Genomic DNA, 19,125 nt, shown 5'->3' with positions numbered 1-19,125 from the left:
AGAATGGTTTGGGTTGGAAGGGATCTTCGAGATCATCTAGTTCCAACCCCCCCTGCTGCGGGCAGGGACATCCTCCACTAGACCAGGGTGCTCACAGCCCCATCCAACCTGGCCTTGAACACTTCCAGGGAGGGAGCATCCACAACTTCTCTGCGCAACCTGTTCCTGTGTCTCGCCACCCTCACTGTAAAGAATTTCTTCCTAATATCTAATCTAAATCTATCCTCCTTCCATTGAAAACTGTTACCCCTTGTCCTATCATTGCACTCCCTGATAAACAGTCCCTCACCATCTTTCCTGTAGGCCCCCTTTAATGTACTGGAAGGCTGCTGTAAGGCCTCCCTGGAGCCTTCTCTTCTCCAGGCTGAACAACCCCAACTGCCTCAGCCTGTTCACACAGGAGAGGTGCTCTAGCCCACTGATCATCTTTGTGGCCCTCCTCTGGACTCCCTCCAACAGCTCCATGTCCTCCTTATGTTGGGGGCCCCAGTGCTGACCACAGTACTCCAGGTGGGGTCTCACCAGAGTGAGAGTGGGAGAATCACCTCTCTCAACCTGTTGCTCACGCTTCTTTTGATGCAGCCCAGGATACAGTTGCTTTTCTGGGCTGCAAGCACGCATTGCCAGCTAGAGTTGAGGCTTTCATCAAGCAACACCTCCAAGTCCTTCTCCTCAGGGCTGCTCTCAATCCATTCTCAACCCAGCCTGTAGCTGCGCTTGGGATTGCGCTGACCCACGTGCAGGACCTTGCACTTGGCCTTGTTGAACTTCATGCAGTTTGCACAGGCCCACTTTCCAAGCCTGTCAAGGTCATGGCATCCCTTCCCCTCAGCACGTCAAACACACCACAAACCTTGATGTCATCGGCAAACTTGCTAAGGGTGCACTCAATCCCACTGACTGTATTACCAACAAAGATGTCTCAAGCAATCTTTAGAAACCCATAAATGAACAAAACACTGTTTGCACACTCCTCCAGAACAGGCTATCATCAATACTCTGGACCACACTTCCACACAAATATGATGCCAAAATTATTACTCCTTATGTGTAACTGAAAACACAATCCATTCCAAACACCATGCAATTCCAATGATAATTCTGATCTCTAGAAAATTAACTTTGCCTACACAAAAGGCAAAGTTTCCTGAAGACAGAGCTTCTCCAGAACTCTGTTCAAGATTTGATGCCATCCCAGATGCAAGTCATATTAGATTAACGTCTCTGCCAACATACAAATTTAGCATAATGTATACTAACCTTCCTCACTTCACAGAGATCACAAATCGATTATAATAAACAGTAGCCTCGCTGCCTATTTATTTTATTGGAAAATGTTCACTCACCAGAATATGACAACTAGAGTGGAATAAAAATCCTAATTCAGTCCTGTCTCTGTAAGCTATATTACTCCCCAGAAAGAATCAGATGTATGTTACTATTCTGAAGGAAAATTCTGCACTGATGATGATCTCTAAAATGACTGCTCCATAGTTGGAGCAAGTTATCAGTGGTTGTACACAATGTAAAGGATTTCTCTTTATACCTACCGGAACAAAAACAGAGTTGCAAAGCCAGGATGACTTAGTGATGAAAGGAAATAAGTCCACCCAATTCTACATACATAAAAATAGAATTTAATGATCTCAGTTGCATACCAGAGAAACTAATTATCTTATCTGAAAATTATGAAACACAGGCTTCATTGAAAGGCAGAATAACTTTAAAAACAGGGAAGAAACAGAGAGGAGAGAATTAAAAACAAAATGCAGTTAAACAACTGAGATCCAGAAGTTCAGGAACTTCAATCTATCTCTTCTCACAACAGAAAGGTGAGGATTTGGAACTCACTCACGAGACCTTCATTCTGTCCAGAAGGTCACTGTGGAAATCAGGGAGATGGGTGTTAGGCTCTGATCATTTTGATTTTAGGGAGCAGGAGTAAGAAGGTGTGTGACTGACTAAGCACCTAGCATACTTTTGGGCAGAGAAGGCTTTTACATGAAATGTCATTTACTGAATTTCTGTCATCTTTAATTTCCAGCTTATTCATGCCTATTATCACAAAAAAGGCCAGAAAAGAGAAGAAAGGCTACTAGACTTCAGTATCTTCCAAAGTTAGGCCAAAGGACAACCACCATGAGCAATCATTGTGGTTGACCTCTAAACAGCTAACTCTGGTTTCAATAAAACCCTGCTGGTATACCTTTGACCAGACAGTCTGGTAGTGCTACAGAGATACAAATATGCAAAGAAGTGCAGGGATTTCTTTCAAGAAACACGCAGAAAAGTGATTAAGTGAACACTATGCAGAACCACTGTTGTTTCTATTCACAAATGACTATCACTGCAGCCTCACAAAACTAACCCATAGCACTGTATATGCTGCAGTTTACAAAGAATATTTGTCAGGTTCATTCTCTAGATATGAACATGTTAATTATTAACTTCTTCTCTTATCCTACTCTTCAAACGTGTTACAGAAAGATGAGTAATAGTACAGAACTCATGTTCCAACTCTGATTTTTCCCCTCCCTCTGTTATTGTTGCAGCATGAGAGGCAGGGACTTCAGATTTAGACACAATAAACATAGGTTACATTCCTTTATTAAGGTGTGCCAGAAACCTGAGATCTTTCAGCCAAAGTAGTATTGTAACACATTTCCTCTAATTATTACACAATATTACAGTCTTCCACAGCAGGAACAGTAATTTCAGGGTTAGAATCCAACCCATTCACTAGAAAACTGTTATACAGCACTCTCAGAAAGGATTTTTATTAAAACAAGACTGTGAATCAAAAAGATAAAACAATATGAAGCTTGTATGATTAAGCTTTATCATAACGCTATCATTCATCACCTTTCTATGCGTGCACATTTTTTGTGAATTGTCTCAAAAGCATGACTGTAAGTACTTTTGTTTATTTACCTTATGCAATTCTGCATGAAGAGACTTAAAATTATTCATATTTCCAGAAATCTGTATAATTTACAATTCTCCACACTGTAGATATCTGGTTCCTAGAAAATGACTGAAATACCTGAATACATAACTCATTTAAAAAATCTCCAGGGTTACAACTTCATTTTTCCAGTTAGAAAAACTCTCAAAACATTTAGTATGTTTAGAGATTAAAAAAAAAAATTGATTTAAATAAATGCAAACCTAATTATAAAGTCAGGCACAAAGCATTCAAAAATATATTTATGTTTTCCAGCTTCATAATTTCTGATTTCATAATTTTTTTCAGAGAACAAAGAAATGGAAACAAAATTTTTATCACAAGCATCATGCTACAGTGCATTAAAAGATACATGTCAGTGCATTAAAAGATAAAACTTAAAACACAATATACCTGCATGACACCTGGAAGAACGGATATCCCGGTAGAGGAACAGAGTTTGAAAATCCAGACTGACTCGACATTGCCGTCAGGTATTGTATCCAATTAAATCACTTCTATATTCCATATGTTAATTCCTTACCAAAAAAAAATATGAAAATCTACGTATGTAGCCATCTGTACATTTGTTCAAAGCTAACTAAAAAGAAACCAAGTGCATATTCCAAGGTCTTGAAGATTCTGCCTGCATTTCAAACTGCTTCCTCAGTAGTGAAATTCCTAAAAGCCAACACCCTCATGACATCACATACTACAAAATCATAAACATGTAATTGTTTCAGTAAAGCAAGGACAGCCCATCGGTTTTGACTCGACATAAAATCCTGCACCACATTCTTCTTGAAAACACAGTGCCTTTCAGGCTGGCGAAAGGCAGAGACCTGCTGTCTTAAACAGCAGCCCTGCTTTGGCAGTCAGCCAGCAAGCAGCAGAACTTATTGCCAATGCCGCAAATCCCTCCTATCAGCTAATGAAGAACCAGACTGCAGGTGAAACAGGATTTTTAGCCCACGACAGGAATTTCCTTGAAAATGCATGAGATCCATGACCTTGAACTTAGTGACAAAGATTTCTTTTTAAAAATTCAGTTAAATGTGTAATGCATACATGTTTTATAAGCAACATCATGTTATATTGCACATTACAGTAGTGTGAAAAATCATATTGAGTTTTTCCCTGCTAAAAAAGAATCCTATCACACTACACTCTCAACTACGGGAAAGCAGGAGGGAAGGATAGGAGGTAGAATCTTAAACTACATTATTTAAGCTACTGAATATAGAAATAAAATTATGTGCATGCATTCCTGTAGCATTTTACTACAGGTTAAATCAAAGAAATACCAAAAGAGAGATTTCTTTTGATACACAGTACAGTGGTAAGTTATGTGAAAGTTTATTTGGGCATACCTTCCTCAGGAGAGGAAAAGACAACTGGAAAGCAGGAAGACATGTGAGTAGCCACAGTACAGCCCAGTGGCATGACTAATGTCAAATAGACTTAAATTATTATCTACCTACACTAGCGTTAGAGTAAAGAAGGTGTATAGTGCCCTCACATGAAGACTTGTTTAGTTTAAGCAAGATAGTAAATAAAAAAGATTTTAAAATTATTTCATTATCTGTGCTAGCTGCACTGGAAAACATGAAAATGTTGAATTTAATACCTCTATCCCATGACATAACATTTACTCACGTATTATTTTATTGTCTCTCAGTTTTGCAAAAAAGACTGAAATGGTTTCACTTGGTTTATCACAAGTTTATAATCAACATCTTAGTCATTGGGAAAATGGTACAAAACTTTGTCACTATTCTAGGAACTTTTTAAACTCCGATTTAAAAGAATGGGAGCTTGTTCTTCTACCTTAAATGTATCTGAAATCTAAAACTAAAATCTCATCTCAGTGAAATGTTTCGTTTCTTTTTCATATAACTGTTTGTATAGTGTTTTAACAGCATTGTGATGTTTTGCATTGCCTCACTATAATTTGTGAAGGTGTAAAAAAAAAAAAAGGTGGTTTATTTGTGAAACACAATAAGAACATTTCAAATGGAGATAAAACTGTAGGGGGAAAAAACCCAAAATGATCAACACTAAAGAATAAGGGCTTGGTCCTCAAAAAAAATGGGAATGCTTATTAATTAGCTCCGCACACTGTCATACATAGAGCTCAGTCAAGTAATTGACTGTTCCCACCAGCTACAACTTGGGGAATCACAGGCTGTTTTACACAATAAATACAACATACACATGCACACAGAGTAATATGCAGATACCATACAGCACTGCACATGGCACCAATTTCTGAAGTCCTATAAAAAATGCCAGGATAATACAAAGAGAGTACAGTTTGCCCAGAGAAGTAATTTTTTTATTAGCCCAACTGATATGTCTGGAAAAAAAACAAGCAAGCTTCTGGGCACATCATTTTACAGAAATCTTTGTACCTCTCCTGGCTGTAAAGAAACAGCTTGAAAAGGCAATTCAGGCACAAATGATGTTGTGGTATCAGCTGAATTTTTATAAACACAATCTTTCTCGTGTCTAGCACAGAGCATTAATTCCAAACCCCACAACTCTCAAAAACCACACAGGTAACAGCATGTGAGAGGCAGAGAAAACTCTACCAGGCCTGTCCAAGTCACCTTTCCCTGCCACCTCATGAGAGATGTGTGGATAGGAGGTTAGCTTTCATCCCTACTGCCACAGCTGTTGAGGGCCATGTAAGTCATTCTGCTACACTGCTGCGGTTGGACCTGATGAGTCCGCCTGTGTGTGCATCCCCAAAGCACTTACATTTCTATCCTGTATATTTACTCATTTTTTATTTGGTACCTCCTTGACACTGATAATCACAGCATTAACACATTTATCCAGTAATGCTCATATCTGAATAATTCTTCTTAGTCCCAACCAGGATTTAGGGCATTTCCATTTGATTTGCCAGCTGAAAAGAATGTTAGTGTCAAGTCAGCAGATTACAGGCTTATATACCAAGAGTCTTGAAGGCTGCCAAGTGGCTCACCGTGCCATTTTGCAAAAAAATCACTTATTCCCTTAATGCCTAGCTTATCCACATAATAAGTAAAATACTGGCTGACAGCAAAAGAATGATGTGAGGTTAAATTTTTTTTGTAATTAAGTATTGAAATCCTCTGATTAAAGATTTATAAAGGGATAAAACAGCTATAGGATTTGAGGGAAAAGATGTGTGGGAATATTCAGAATAGAGCTTTCTTTTTGTCTCCTGCTCCTAGCTCTAACACAACTGAAGCATTATTGCTCTGAAATTTCAATTTAAATATAAAAGCCATTTAAATTTTAAAACGTGGTGGAAACTATGCAGTTTTTAAACGGGTGGACAGCATTACATAGCATTTATAGATGGGGATAAGTGAGATGACAATAGGCAGACAAAAACTGAATTTAAGATGATCTTTACAGAAGCAGAGTCTTTCATTGGTAAGCGTCGTACCAGTTCAGTGATTTAGAAACAGGAAGAAAAAGTGTGGCATAAGAAGGGAGAAAGGGGGAAGAGAAAATCTGGTAAGGACCAAAGGAAAAAACTCCCCACAAAAATACCCAAGATTTACCAAGTGCCCCTTTCATTTCTTTCCTCATGCACGCTTGATTACAGAACAGAACTGCTTCTGGGATCCATACCTACTTGCCAAACAACACCTCCAATAAAAGAGGCAAGTGGGTTTCATTCCAAATGCAGTCATGTTTGTTTGCATTTTACTTCCCTGTTTTAGTGCCAACAAACTTACTTAAAAATAACCACATCAGTATTGTTTGGCATAGCATGCCATGGAGTACTTATTACTTTTCTGGAACAAAGTTAAACAAAGAAAATAAGTTTGAGGCACTAATACTGTGTGTTCCATAATTTACAGTGACCTTAATACTGAAGTACCTGAACTGTTAGCTGTTACAGCATTTAATGCTGCTAGTTGAAAAGGTATGCAATACTTAACTGAGGTGTAACTGCACTTCAAAAAGCAAGGATAAGCTGAAAGACTGGAAAAGAGCAAGTGCATGACTGCTTTCAGGTATTTCAAACAAGTACCTTCCTTGGTAAACAAATGAAGATTGGTTTAAACAAAAAAGGCAGACTGAAGGAGAAATAGAAACTAATCTCATTACTGGAATCTAAATCAACTTCTTCAAGTTTAGAAGTGAAACCAGGCACACTGTAGACAGTTATGTGATGATATATGAAAATGCATATAAAATGTTTAGCATTCATAAAAACAGAATGAAGTGTCATGCAGAAATTATTGTAACATCAATACCATTAATCAGTAATTTACTCTTATACAAGATTTTATATTTGATATTTTCCCTGCCTGCTAAGAAATATATTACAGATACTAAAACAGAAGGAAAAATATACTATAGATACAGTAGGGAAAAAAATCATTACATGGAGTTTGTATGTAATACCATTATTTTCAAAGAAAACATTACAAAGATATTCAATATAATGAGCAATACTTAGAAGACATAATGGAAAGTCTTTTTTTCCTTTCTGTACAAAACACAAGAATAGGGAAATATTAGACAACACTGAAGGATAATGGGAAATTTGAAACTGAAGGACACTATCACTGAAAACCCAAAACTCATCCAGAGTTAAAGACTAACTGAATATTTATATAGGGAAAAGTGAAAACAAAACAGAACCAAACCAAACCAAACCAAAACCACAAAAAACCCCAAACAAACCCAGGAGTGATAAAAGAAAAGCCCTGGAAGGAAAGAGGACTTGAAAACAACACCAGAACTTGGGAGAAACCATCCCAAGCATTATCTAACCTAACTGCCAAAGGAGGCATTTCACTCTTTTCTGAGGCAGACTAGTGGGTTTGGTGATAACGCATCTCTGCTGCACTCCTAAACTGCTGGTCAAACTACTTAACTAAGATTATTCTTTTTTCAGCCTAGTTTCCTAAGAAAACTGAAGTGATCATTGCCACATAAACAGATACAGAATAGGCAGGTTAGCTGTTGTTTACAGGTAGGCTACCTAATGAAAAATAAAGTGTGCAACCTCTAAAAGAAAAGAGGCAGCATGTAAAGATGTTTGTATTCTGACTTCATTCTGCTCTGTTCACCTTTAGGTAGCTTTCAATTTCTCCAGTGCCTCCTTCCCTCCTGCTCTTAAGGGAGCTTTCTTGCCATATGCACGGCATTTATCCAGGTAGGCCTATTGCAAGCTTGTTCAGCTTGATAGCCCATTTATATAGCCCAGAGACAGCTGCCTGTTACCCATCCTCATCCTCACATCATTCCCAGTAAGATCTCTGACAAGAAATAAACATCAAGCAACAGTTGATTAAACAACTAAGTGTTGCACACTTCACAAAGACATTGACATTTCCCCACATTTTCTCCATATACTCCCTGTCAATATACTGTCGTCCTGAAATATGTCTAGTGATGCTGGCACAAAACCGATTCAAAAGTCAGATTCCCAAGAAAAGCAAGGCTCTCCACTTAGTTTCTCAAGCTTGCCTGTTTCTTATTTATTTTTAGAAGGAAACAGCGAGTATAAAGCTACCCTCTCAAACTGAACATTGGCATACAAAGTTAGCATCCCTCATGACACAAAAATAAATGAAATCTCCTATGGAAGGAGCTTTAAATTTGTAGTTGGGCCCCATGTGAGCCATGGAAATACTGGGTAGGCCAAATGAAAAAGTACGGAGTGGGGCGGGGGGGGGCAGGGGAGATGAGGGGAAAGAGATACAGTTCTACTTACTTCTTCCTTGGTATCCAGGTGTGAGATTCGAACTCCACTGGCTATTACCAAATACTAGTATCAGAAACAACTTACAGGTTTTAAGACTTTTCAAGCACTATTCAATCCTCCATCATCTGTCTCCGTAAGTCTGTCTTTGTTCCTCTCAACCAGGCATCAGAAGTGGATCTTAGCACCCTCCACAGAACAGAGCCATTGCCCAGCCATCCTGTGCAGCAGTTAAGAGTCCACTCTGGGATGCAAACCAGAGCACAGAAATGTAAAACCCAGCTATTCTAGGTCATTCTTTCCTTCACTTTAGGGAAGACTCTCAGTGGCAAAATGCCTGCATTTTCCCTTGCGTACACTTGAAAGAGGAGAAAAATGTCTTTCCAAACCTAATTTTACAGGTATGAAAACATGTAAGAATTATGTACAACCTGGCTTTCAGCTGCTTCTGCAACACTCAAATTGCAAAAAGTTCCTTTGAAGCAACTTGCATACTATGTGAAATTCTTGAGAAAGGCATCTTTTGCAAGACAAAATGTCAATGCACTCCTCTCTGTGACCATGCAGGCTAGTAAGAGTGATGGAACTCCATAAAGTAGAAATAACGAGGGCCTTGAAGTGTAACGTATCTGAAATTTAAGGTATTTATTTCCATTAGAGATTTGTCCTTCAAAGAATAAATAAGTAAAACTAACTGCAAGATATAGCAGTAGGTTTTATTTTAGATATAGACACATTTCTGCACCCAAAAGCTTAATCTTAAAATGCCACGTATGAAAGCAAACAATTCTGATTCATTCCATGCTCCTCTTCAGAGACAGAGAAGTCAGAGACATCAGTAGCACTGGCTTAAAACTAGTTGTCCTCTAGACAGACATCAGCTTCCATGTGTTCTGAACGTCATTCCAGGAATCAGACATTAAAAATACATAGTAAAAAAGCTAAATACTACTTGACAAAGTGAACTTCAGAAGACAGTGGGTTTGGAAGAATGCAATAATGAATACTTCATTTGGTAGATTTTTAAAAAATAGTAAGTCTGGCTTGAGCCTTTCTGTCAGAGTCTGAAACTAGATTTTAAAAATTCCTACACCTGAAACAAAGCCTCAAATTTATTCTAAACATCTGAGAATTCATAGAGGAGTTACTAGACTGATAAATCTGCTTGCTTGGACCTTAGTCCTTCCAGATATTCTTAATTGGATTAAGAAATAATATTTTTAACGTCTTTGTTCCAATCTGGAACAAAAAAGTAAGTTATTAAATTCTCATCTAAACAAAATTCTATTTTTCACCCAAACATAAAACTGCTCTTAGCTACTTGACAACTAGGCAGACTGTGAAGATGCTGAGAAGTCCAACACCAGGGTCCTGACTTGCAAGGCCATCTAAAGAGCATTACCCAAAAGCCATTCCACCTACAAGCAGCTACAGCGCAGCCTGCACAGCCTCCATTGGCCTGACACATTCTAATTCCACACCATGTAAAAAACCCACAGCTTAAGTACTAATGACACATCACCATTAGTATTTGAAAGCACATCTTCCTGGCCTTTGTGCCGAAACTGGAGGTGGCACACCTCCCTCTCTTGCATCTTCCACTCTTCCTGGAAGTTGCCACTCCTCATTTATAAGTACCTTAAGACTCCATTCCTTCTAGTCTCCTCTGGGTGCTCAAGAGGCAGGATCCTTCTTTGGGCTTCACATATTCATACTGCTATCATGCCTCTACCGTAATGTCCCACGGCACCTACAGACACAACGTTTTAGCACCCAAATCTGTAACAATCAACACCACAGAATGGCTGGAGGGCCACACGGAGTATGTACCAGCAGCAACTTAGCCCTGTTCACAAAAGGGCCCTTTATGACAAAATATCTGTTCAGGGAGTTAGCTTGAACAATGTTGTTTACTACCATACCTCAAAGCAAAAGGAGGTATGCTGTTGCATGTAAAACCTGCATCACTAAAAAGCCAAAACCAGAAGCTCTCATGTCCAGAAACAATCACCACCCATGCAACTCCTGTGCAATACTGTGTTTTACACTGCTGCTTCCCCGGTCCTCACACATCGCACCTTTAGAGATTTTTAAACAAAGAACAGAACTCAGTTTCTGTTTTCAGTTACAGCAGTTATTTTTTATGGTTTTATTCTGAACGTAGAAGGTGGGATGGGTAACTAAGCAATTGCAAGCAGAAACCTAAAGCTCCTAGACCAAAAAAAGCCATTTCAGGACCCTGGAGCCATAACAGCCAAATTTTATTTGACATAATTATTTCACTTATTCCACATCTCAGGTAACTTGTACCACCATATGTTTCAACAGTCAGCCATGATTTCTCAATGGCTCTCACAAATATTGCGTGACAGCAAATACGGGAAGAAAGCGTGCACTAGAATTGAGATTAATAGACTGCAACCTTGATCTAGATGTCAGATAACCAATGCATGTTTCTTTACTGTTTAGCAAATGTTCAGGCAGAGGCTAAACAACTTTTTATTGTGGCCAAAGGTTCTCACAATTGATTCATGAACAACCAAACAGTTGGCATCCTGCCTGCCAGAGAGATAACCCTGTCCTGTTGAACTACAGCAGTGAATCCTCCTGCCTGCAAACCTAAAACCACAATGAAGTGGCTATGTAACCAGGTACCCCGTTCTCAACCAGGCCATTCTGCCCTACAGCTGGCTAAAATTAGTCTACAACAATTTGCAGAATGAGCAAGAAAAATTCTTCTCAGCAATAAAACACAAGGATATCTTCTGGGACAGAAGACGAATATCTGGGCTGTAAATCAACGTAGCGCATTAATGTCACGAAACCTCAGAGATAGAAAGGCATTGACCATGACATAGACTGGAAGGGAGAAGTATCCTCCTTACAACCTTGCCTTCCTCTCTCAACTGCAATTCCAGCTAAAACAATTAGCCACAAGTAACCTGCAACTGGAAACTAACTTCCAGGATTCACCTGATCATTACTGATGGTCAGAGGTACACAGATGTCACTTATTCTGTACCTGTGCACATAAACAGACTGTATTCAACATCTTTGAATTCCAACCTATGTAAACTTTGGGGGATGATCTCATCCTCAATGTTAAGAGGAAACATTACCCTCCACCATCAGGGTCACTCTGTATCATCCCCATGACCTTTACCAGAAAACAAAGTAAACGTATCACCTAGCCACACACTCATACCTATTACCAGCAATCCATCACTTGTCAGTAGACCGGAAGAGGGAGACTGCTCTTTTTGGAAAGCAAGAAGGTTCCCAGGCCACAGCACAGGGTGCAGTAGCGAGCATCGATGACACAGCATTTCATCACTGGAGTCTGGCTGGCCTGGCACTGCCCTCGCAGTGGCTTTGGAAGGAGGTGGCTAAAGGACTAAACACCTCTTCCCCCAAGCTTTACAGCATATGCAAATTATAAGGGCTGCCACCTGCAGTATGCTGATGAAGCTCCAGTTAGTTATACTGGTCTGGAGGAGAAAGGCTGAATTCCAAAACAAATCAAGCAAAAAACCCCAAAAAGCTAAAGAAGCCCAAACCAAACCAGAATCCCACTTAGTTCCTCATAAAAGTAAGTTCATTAACTATACAAGACTTTTCCAAACAGTTCTAGAGAGCAAAGATTTTTTAAGGCCTGTACCAGGTATTGACTATTTTCAAAGACCATTTGGGAGCGATCATTCCATTTTCTGCTTACTGCATTTGTAAACACAAGAGTAAAATCTTGCGTGCTGTGGTATCAGCAGGTATTCCACATTTCATTTCAAAGAAAAATCAGAGAATCAAATTATATTCTCTCACTGTATGAAATAATTCCATCTTCTTAAATCTGAAATAACTCTTCCAAACAAACAAAAAAAAGCATGCATGAAGACATGACATTTTTATATAAAAAAATATGCAGAGCCTGAAATGGGATTAAACTACTTTATCCTCCTTAAAAATGAATTATACTGGATAGAGACAAATATCTACTGCCAAGTGACAATGAAAATACTGAACTGAAAATCAACCAAAATTATTGAATAAAAGAAAAAGTCAGCCAAATAAACTTTAAAAGAATAAACTTTTGCTAAAAACAAACAGGAAATCTAGTATTTCACTGAGTACGGATGCATGTAAACTGGACTGAAGTGATTTGATAAAAACAGTCACTACAAACATATGTACAAGTCAGAATGCTGATGATATAAGCAATTTTAAAATTACTTTGAATTTAGAAGGCAGGTTCCTCTCTACTGTGATCCAAATAAATCTTAATTTACTGGAGCTACCAGAACATAGTAAGTTTCTCTCTCCAACAGATACAACTCATTAATACAAACTAAACAGATGCTTATTTAATGGCATCCAAACTTCAGCTTGCTGGCTCTTGATGAAGCTCCAGAGTGTATCATATACATCTCATAGGACTGCAAATAAGGAAGGCTGAGTCTATTTTTGATCTTCAGGATAAATCAAAGTCTTCTACATAAGAGGACTGTCAAACAGTGTCCTTTTTAACTCAGGCATATTCTACATTAACAGCCCTGATAAATTCTTATCTATAAGAATAACCTATTCAGAATTCTTACTAGCAAATAAACCGTAACTACAATGCCTTATAAATTGTGCAAATCACACATCAGATTACAGAAAAGCGTTACAATTAGAGGCAAATGAAAGACTGTTATTTCACTTCAAAGTTGGCAGTTTGTATAATTCGACATGCCTCAAACAAACAAAAGTAAAAAGAAACTGTAGAGTGTACAAACTCCTGAGGTCAGGGTGATAAATGAAACCACTCCCAAAATAAGCTTTCCTAATTAAGGCTTCTAAACCAGAGCTGGCTTACATTCAGTTAATATCACTGCTACAAGTAATCTGAAATATTCTTGATAAAGTATTTTTAGTATCATCTCCAGCATATTAAAACCAGTTGAAGGTCATTATGAAGATGAAAAAAAATAAAGTTCAGTCACAGGAAAGATAACAAATTCATCCCTAAAACTACAGAAAATATTTTGAAAACTCCTTACTTAAATCAGGTCAAGATTGCTTGTTTATAATTATCACCTTTATGTATTATAATCTGAGCATTAAAAAGAGGAACAATGTATCCATCTATTCCTGGATTACACGGACTGAACTCTAAGTGTTTGTCCCCACAGGCACACCGGCAGGACTAAAAGCAGGGTGAATCGCTTTTAGTTACAAGACAGAAACATTGTATACATTCTTTCAATCAAGTTTATGTCATCCCAGCCTCCCTGAAGAAACATTTCATTTGCTTAATTAGACAGATGGCACTTTTTATTATACTGGTATTTGCTCACTGGACTTAAGAAATTTAATTTGCATAGCAACACTTTTTCATTTGCTAGGTCAATTCATGCACCACTGTCAATTCAGCACTACAAATTAAAGTAGAGACAAATCTATCCTATCCTCTGAAACATAAATATTTCTTACTAGTCTTTTTAAACAATCCACTGTTCAAACTCTTCATTCTGTGTTGATGCAAGAACTTATTTTATTTGTTTCATTTTAGCATGTTCTTTGGTATGGCACTTTAATCTCAGAAGAAAATAATGCTAAAGAATCCTTTATATTCTGTTACATTCTTTTGATTGCCATTATCATACACAATTTTGGAAGAAATTAAACTTAACCATGAAATTATACCATGTAGAACATGTATTTGAATAACAGTCACACTGTTAAGAACTGAACGGACTGCACAGAATTCTAAAAGAACAATGAGATTTATGGAAACAAAAAATTAAAAACCTAAAAGCACTATGAATGGCAGTGTGCAAGGTAACAGGGGCCACACGCTTTTCAAGGGCATGGGATGCATTTCTATGCAAAACAGAGTAGACAAACAGGTTAAAAGGTACACGGACTTATGCACAAATAAAAATCACATAATTATATTTTGATTAATCTTCTGAAGCCTGTGAAGTGATTCATGTTTACACCACCAGACTAACCTCAGGTGCTTTGCCAAAAGGGAAGAGCTTTTTTTTCCCCCCCTTCTCCCCCCCCCCCCAAGAACAAGGATAAAAATGCAAAAGATATAGACTCAAACTTGGACAATAATACCTATGACTCACCATTATAAGAAATAGCTATTTTCCAAGGTAAGGCATAATTTCATTCACAACTGAGCTTTTGATTGCTAGAGAAACTTCATTATTTCAGAAGGCATTACAAATACTTCCACTCTTCATCCCTCATAATAAAACCCATTTTGAAATAATGCAAACATTTATTCTCTTTAATAAGAATTAATCACCAATTTGAAGGCAAAGTCCACAATGACTTAAGAAACAATCCTACCCTTCTCATCAGGATCTTTCACAAGCATGGAATGTAAGTACTGAGTGAGACCCAGTGTTAACAGTATGAGCCAGGAATATCCAACATTCATTGCCCTAATTATTTAAGATAACAGTACTCAACTTTCAGGCAGGTATTCTAATCATGAAGCAAACTTTGAAAACATGGCGCTAAATAAACACTGCACATTTAAAGTTACAGGATGGAAAACTCAAAAGGGTTAGCAAGAGAACAGAACAAAATCCTTATATTATCTCAGGCATTTAGTACACGAAACACGAAAAAAAATACAGGGTTTCAAATGAAACACCACAATCTTTTTGCAAGAATTGAGCACTGACACATACCTAAGATAATACTTTTTCATAGCACTGTATACAGACCATCAGCTTCAGTCAGTCATTAACCGTTCTCATGATTAAGCCTGAAGCATTCCTAGGCATTCAAAAGTGAAGCACAGTCATTAAAAAGGATCACGCTTGCCCTCTCCCCATTTGCTGAAAAAAAAAAAAAAATCATTAACGCCTTCACTCCTCTCTTTCTGCCTAGGGAAAGAAAGAAAGGGGAGGGAAGAAGATTAGAGCAGAAGACCGCCTACCTCCGTGCCATCATTTCCTCCATCCACACATAGAAAAAGGACTAAAACTAGACTGAAACTAGCGATTTCAGTGCTTCAGACTTAAGAGACACAAATCATAATTAGCTTGTTTTATGTAACTGACACCAGTTTGAACATTTAATGATAGTTGATTTTACACTGATTTTAAAAGCACTCACTCCTGGAGATGCCCTAACATGACCACATCCACTTAGTGCCATCATTCTTTCACGTTTGAAGATAAAGGCAATGCATTTAAATATCAAATATCAAGAAACTGTAATTATGATATTATATCCCAGATAATTTCTAAACAGGGAATTGATGTTTTAATAGAGTTGCATTATTTTATTTACTTCTCAACATTAGCCCTTGGCCACACAACTTCTGCGGTCAAGATGACAGCAGTTTTGCATAATTACATTCGCAGAAACTTCCGGGTTTCCTCCCATCTAGAACAAGTTAATCATCTTGATATAAAAAGCCAAATTAAATATAATCTTTCAAGAAAATATCCCTCCTCTTTGGAGCAAAGAGGAAACAGTTATTTCAAGCATGATTTTAATGGAAGTTCTCATAAAATTGGAGCACTTTTGGGACAGGTGGATTAAATCTGTAAATTTCTCCTCAGAGGTATGAATTAAAAATCTCTGCAGGTTTGTAAGATATTAAATTTATTAAAAGAGCCTTGATGTGTTCCATGACTCCTACTTCAAAGTAACTAAATTATAGGGAATTATTATGTTTTATTTTAAAACTGCCTTCAAAATATTGCCTATCACAAAATGACTTCTGGTCCAATGGCTTCAGTAAGTTTAAAAATTTTCTGTGAAAAACTTCCACACAAAGCAATTGGAATACTCACTGTAACTGCTCTTGGTAACTAAGTTTTGCTCAACGATATGCTGTGTTAAAACAATTATCTAACATACTATGCTAATGCAAGTAGGTCACACTGTTTCTATTAGATTTGCCTTAAAGGTCTTCCTAATAAATCTAGCTGCAAGAGGTGTTTGTCTTCTTTTCTCTAAAAAGTTGTTCATTTAAAATTATTTATTAGGCAACCCACAGTCTTTAAGAGACTCAACATATTCTCTGCCAGTTATATCAAAGTACAGAAGATGTATTTTATATTAATTTCGTCATGCTGCAGACACACAGAGAAGTCTGTGTGAAAAACCATCATGTACAAATACACAACTGAAATTCTTTCCATATTTGGGAGGAGAAGCGTGCTGAAGGGAAGTGTTATTTATCATGAAGCTGCTACAACTTTACTCTCGTGGTTGAAAAGCCCTTCACAGCTTCCATGATCTTTGCTGTTATCTGTATTTGTATTTTAGCTGTGCTCAAAAAAGGAAAATGCAAGGCATGACAAAATCAGAAGAGGTCCACCTTTATAGCTTAAGCATATAATAACTATATTTACACATAGTATTGACTTAAAAATAAATATGCTTTGACTGAAATAAAATGCAATGCAAACAATAAAAGGCAAAAGTATCATGCTCTTTTTATTAAGGGATATAATTTTTAAAATAAGATAAAATAAATTAAAAATCTGTAAGACTACAAGCCTTCTGTTTCCTTTCCAGTTCACCAAATGTACACGTGAGAAATTAAACTTTTTCCTAAACTTTTACTTTACTCATCACCACAGGATCAAAAACTTCAAAGTTTGGAAATACTCCCATTACTCCTCATTTACTTTATAAATGAGATATGAAAATACATGCAAATAAGTGGTTCTAGGAATTAATGTTGTACAAGTACCTCCATTAAAACCTAACAGATGATGAGATCTAGCAAGTAAACGACAATCCATCCTAAATCAACATTTGGTTTTAATTACTTTACACTTTATTGCAGATGCACACAAAGTTTTTTTTTTAAAAAAAAAAAAACCAAAACCACAGTGATCTCTGCTTACTAGAAAATATTTTAAGCTGGAATTATAATGTTAATTCTTCAACAGTAACTTATTTTTGCTTTGAAATAATATTTACATAATGTTCCATCAGTGACCACGTCCCCGACAGTACTTCCTAGGGGTACATTAAAACCAGAAACAAGCACAGACAAGGTTTAGGGCAACATCAGGAAGAAGCTGTTGTATGCCAGCTGCACCATGCTGACAAAGTTTCACTCTTCCACTTTATACAAATGTAACAGTAATTACTGGCATAACGTGACACCAGTTCCCACATTGTTCATTCCCACAAACCACATGAGGCAGAAGGGGATGAATTTCTTCCTGCAGTGCTACACGCAATTGCTGAAATCCCGGTGTTCAGAATTGCCCGTAAATGCCTTCTCCACATTGAGCTACCAGTAAAATCAATTCTTACAACAACCCTGGCTGCAAGGTTTTTTGCCTGTAGAAATTTTTAATCAACATGTCTGTTAAGTAATGTTTTTTAGATGGTTCTATCCAATTATTTTGGATATTTAAGCAACCACTTCTCTTCCCAGATTCTCCCAGTTGTCTCTATCACAACTTCACCATCCTGGTGACTCATTTTTTTCCTGCTCTGTTTTCAGAGGCACCTTGTGATCTCCCCAATACTCCAGCTGCTGCTTCTGCCCCAGACACCTTCTGAATTTAGGTACTGTCTATAACATGAAATCTTCTTATCGTATTCAGGCATTTGCAAAAAAACAGCTTTTTTTTTTTTTTTTTTATACAAGGCTAAGAAATCCTGGCCATTCCTAATGGAAGTATCTCTTCTCAACATGTTTCAAGTTTTATTTTGGCTTTATGGAAAAAACTGTTTCATATCTTTACCATTCATTCAAAAATCAGAATGGTCTCATTACCAAGAAGTACACAACGTTCTACATGCTGATTTTAAATTCTAAAAGGGAATAGTTGATAAATATGCTAAAAAAAACCCAAAAAAACCCCAAACAAACCACAAGAAACAGGACCACATCTTTTCCCCCAGCATTTAGATTCAACAAGCTAAAGATCTCAAACTTACTTCACAGTTACTCCATTACACCTAAAGGGTTTTCTCACTTAAAAAAGGAAGGAGAGACAGTCTTTAGAGAGACAGTCTTTAGACTAACAATGAAAAAGGAAATACAAAGCATAAAATGAGGTTCGATTTTCAAATTTCCCAAGGGCTACTATATTAAGTTAATAGAAGGGAATCTTAAACTGTTGGATCTATATTATTGATGTCCTTTAAAGAGAAAAGAATAAGATCACACATAAGATGCCTGTGACAATTTGTGGACCTGTTCTCCAGTTTTGTTATGTCATCTAAAATGGAACAGACCCAAAGAAGTATCAATATGCCAAACAGCTTTTCTGCACAGAGAAATACTTTGAAGCCATGTGAAGCTGTATGAAGAGCTTTCATAAGTTTTAAGCTTTTGGCACAGGAAAAGTAACTTCATAACAAGCTCAAATTAAAATTATAATGGCTCTAGAAATATTTAAAGACACAAAACAACCTCCAGTGGACTTCTCAAAATCATGAAAACATTTCCCCTCATGTATGACACGTTCGGTACTATAAAGAA

At 37.3% G+C, this 19,125-nt stretch overlaps 1 protein-coding gene across 7 annotated transcripts in view; it reads right to left on the bottom strand.

Annotated features, from left to right (window-relative positions):
- Positions 1–19,125, bottom strand: part of PLEKHA7 (pleckstrin homology domain containing A7) — a 166,871-nt gene that overhangs the window by 109,035 nt on the left and 38,711 nt on the right. Inside the window, exon 1 of one of the 7 annotated variants that reach the window (XM_075755049.1) lies at positions 15,347–15,528. The exons of 5 other annotated variants lie outside the window; for them this stretch is intronic. In XM_075755049.1, the coding sequence (XP_075611164.1) occupies positions 15,347–15,366 (20 nt within the window). In that variant the 5' untranslated portion in view covers positions 15,367–15,528. Of the gene's footprint in view, positions 1–3,358; positions 3,507–15,346; positions 15,529–19,125 lie in introns of those variants that run through there. One more of the 7 variants, XM_075755046.1, reaches the window with a different exon arrangement.

The sequence above is a fragment of the Balearica regulorum genome, chromosome 5 (assembly GCF_011004875.1).
Source record: "Balearica regulorum gibbericeps isolate bBalReg1 chromosome 5, bBalReg1.pri, whole genome shotgun sequence".
In the NCBI taxonomy this organism is placed as follows: domain Eukaryota; kingdom Metazoa; phylum Chordata; class Aves; order Gruiformes; family Gruidae; genus Balearica; species Balearica regulorum.
Note: the sequence above shows the minus strand (reverse complement) of the source record. Positions and strands in the feature narration are given on the sequence as shown.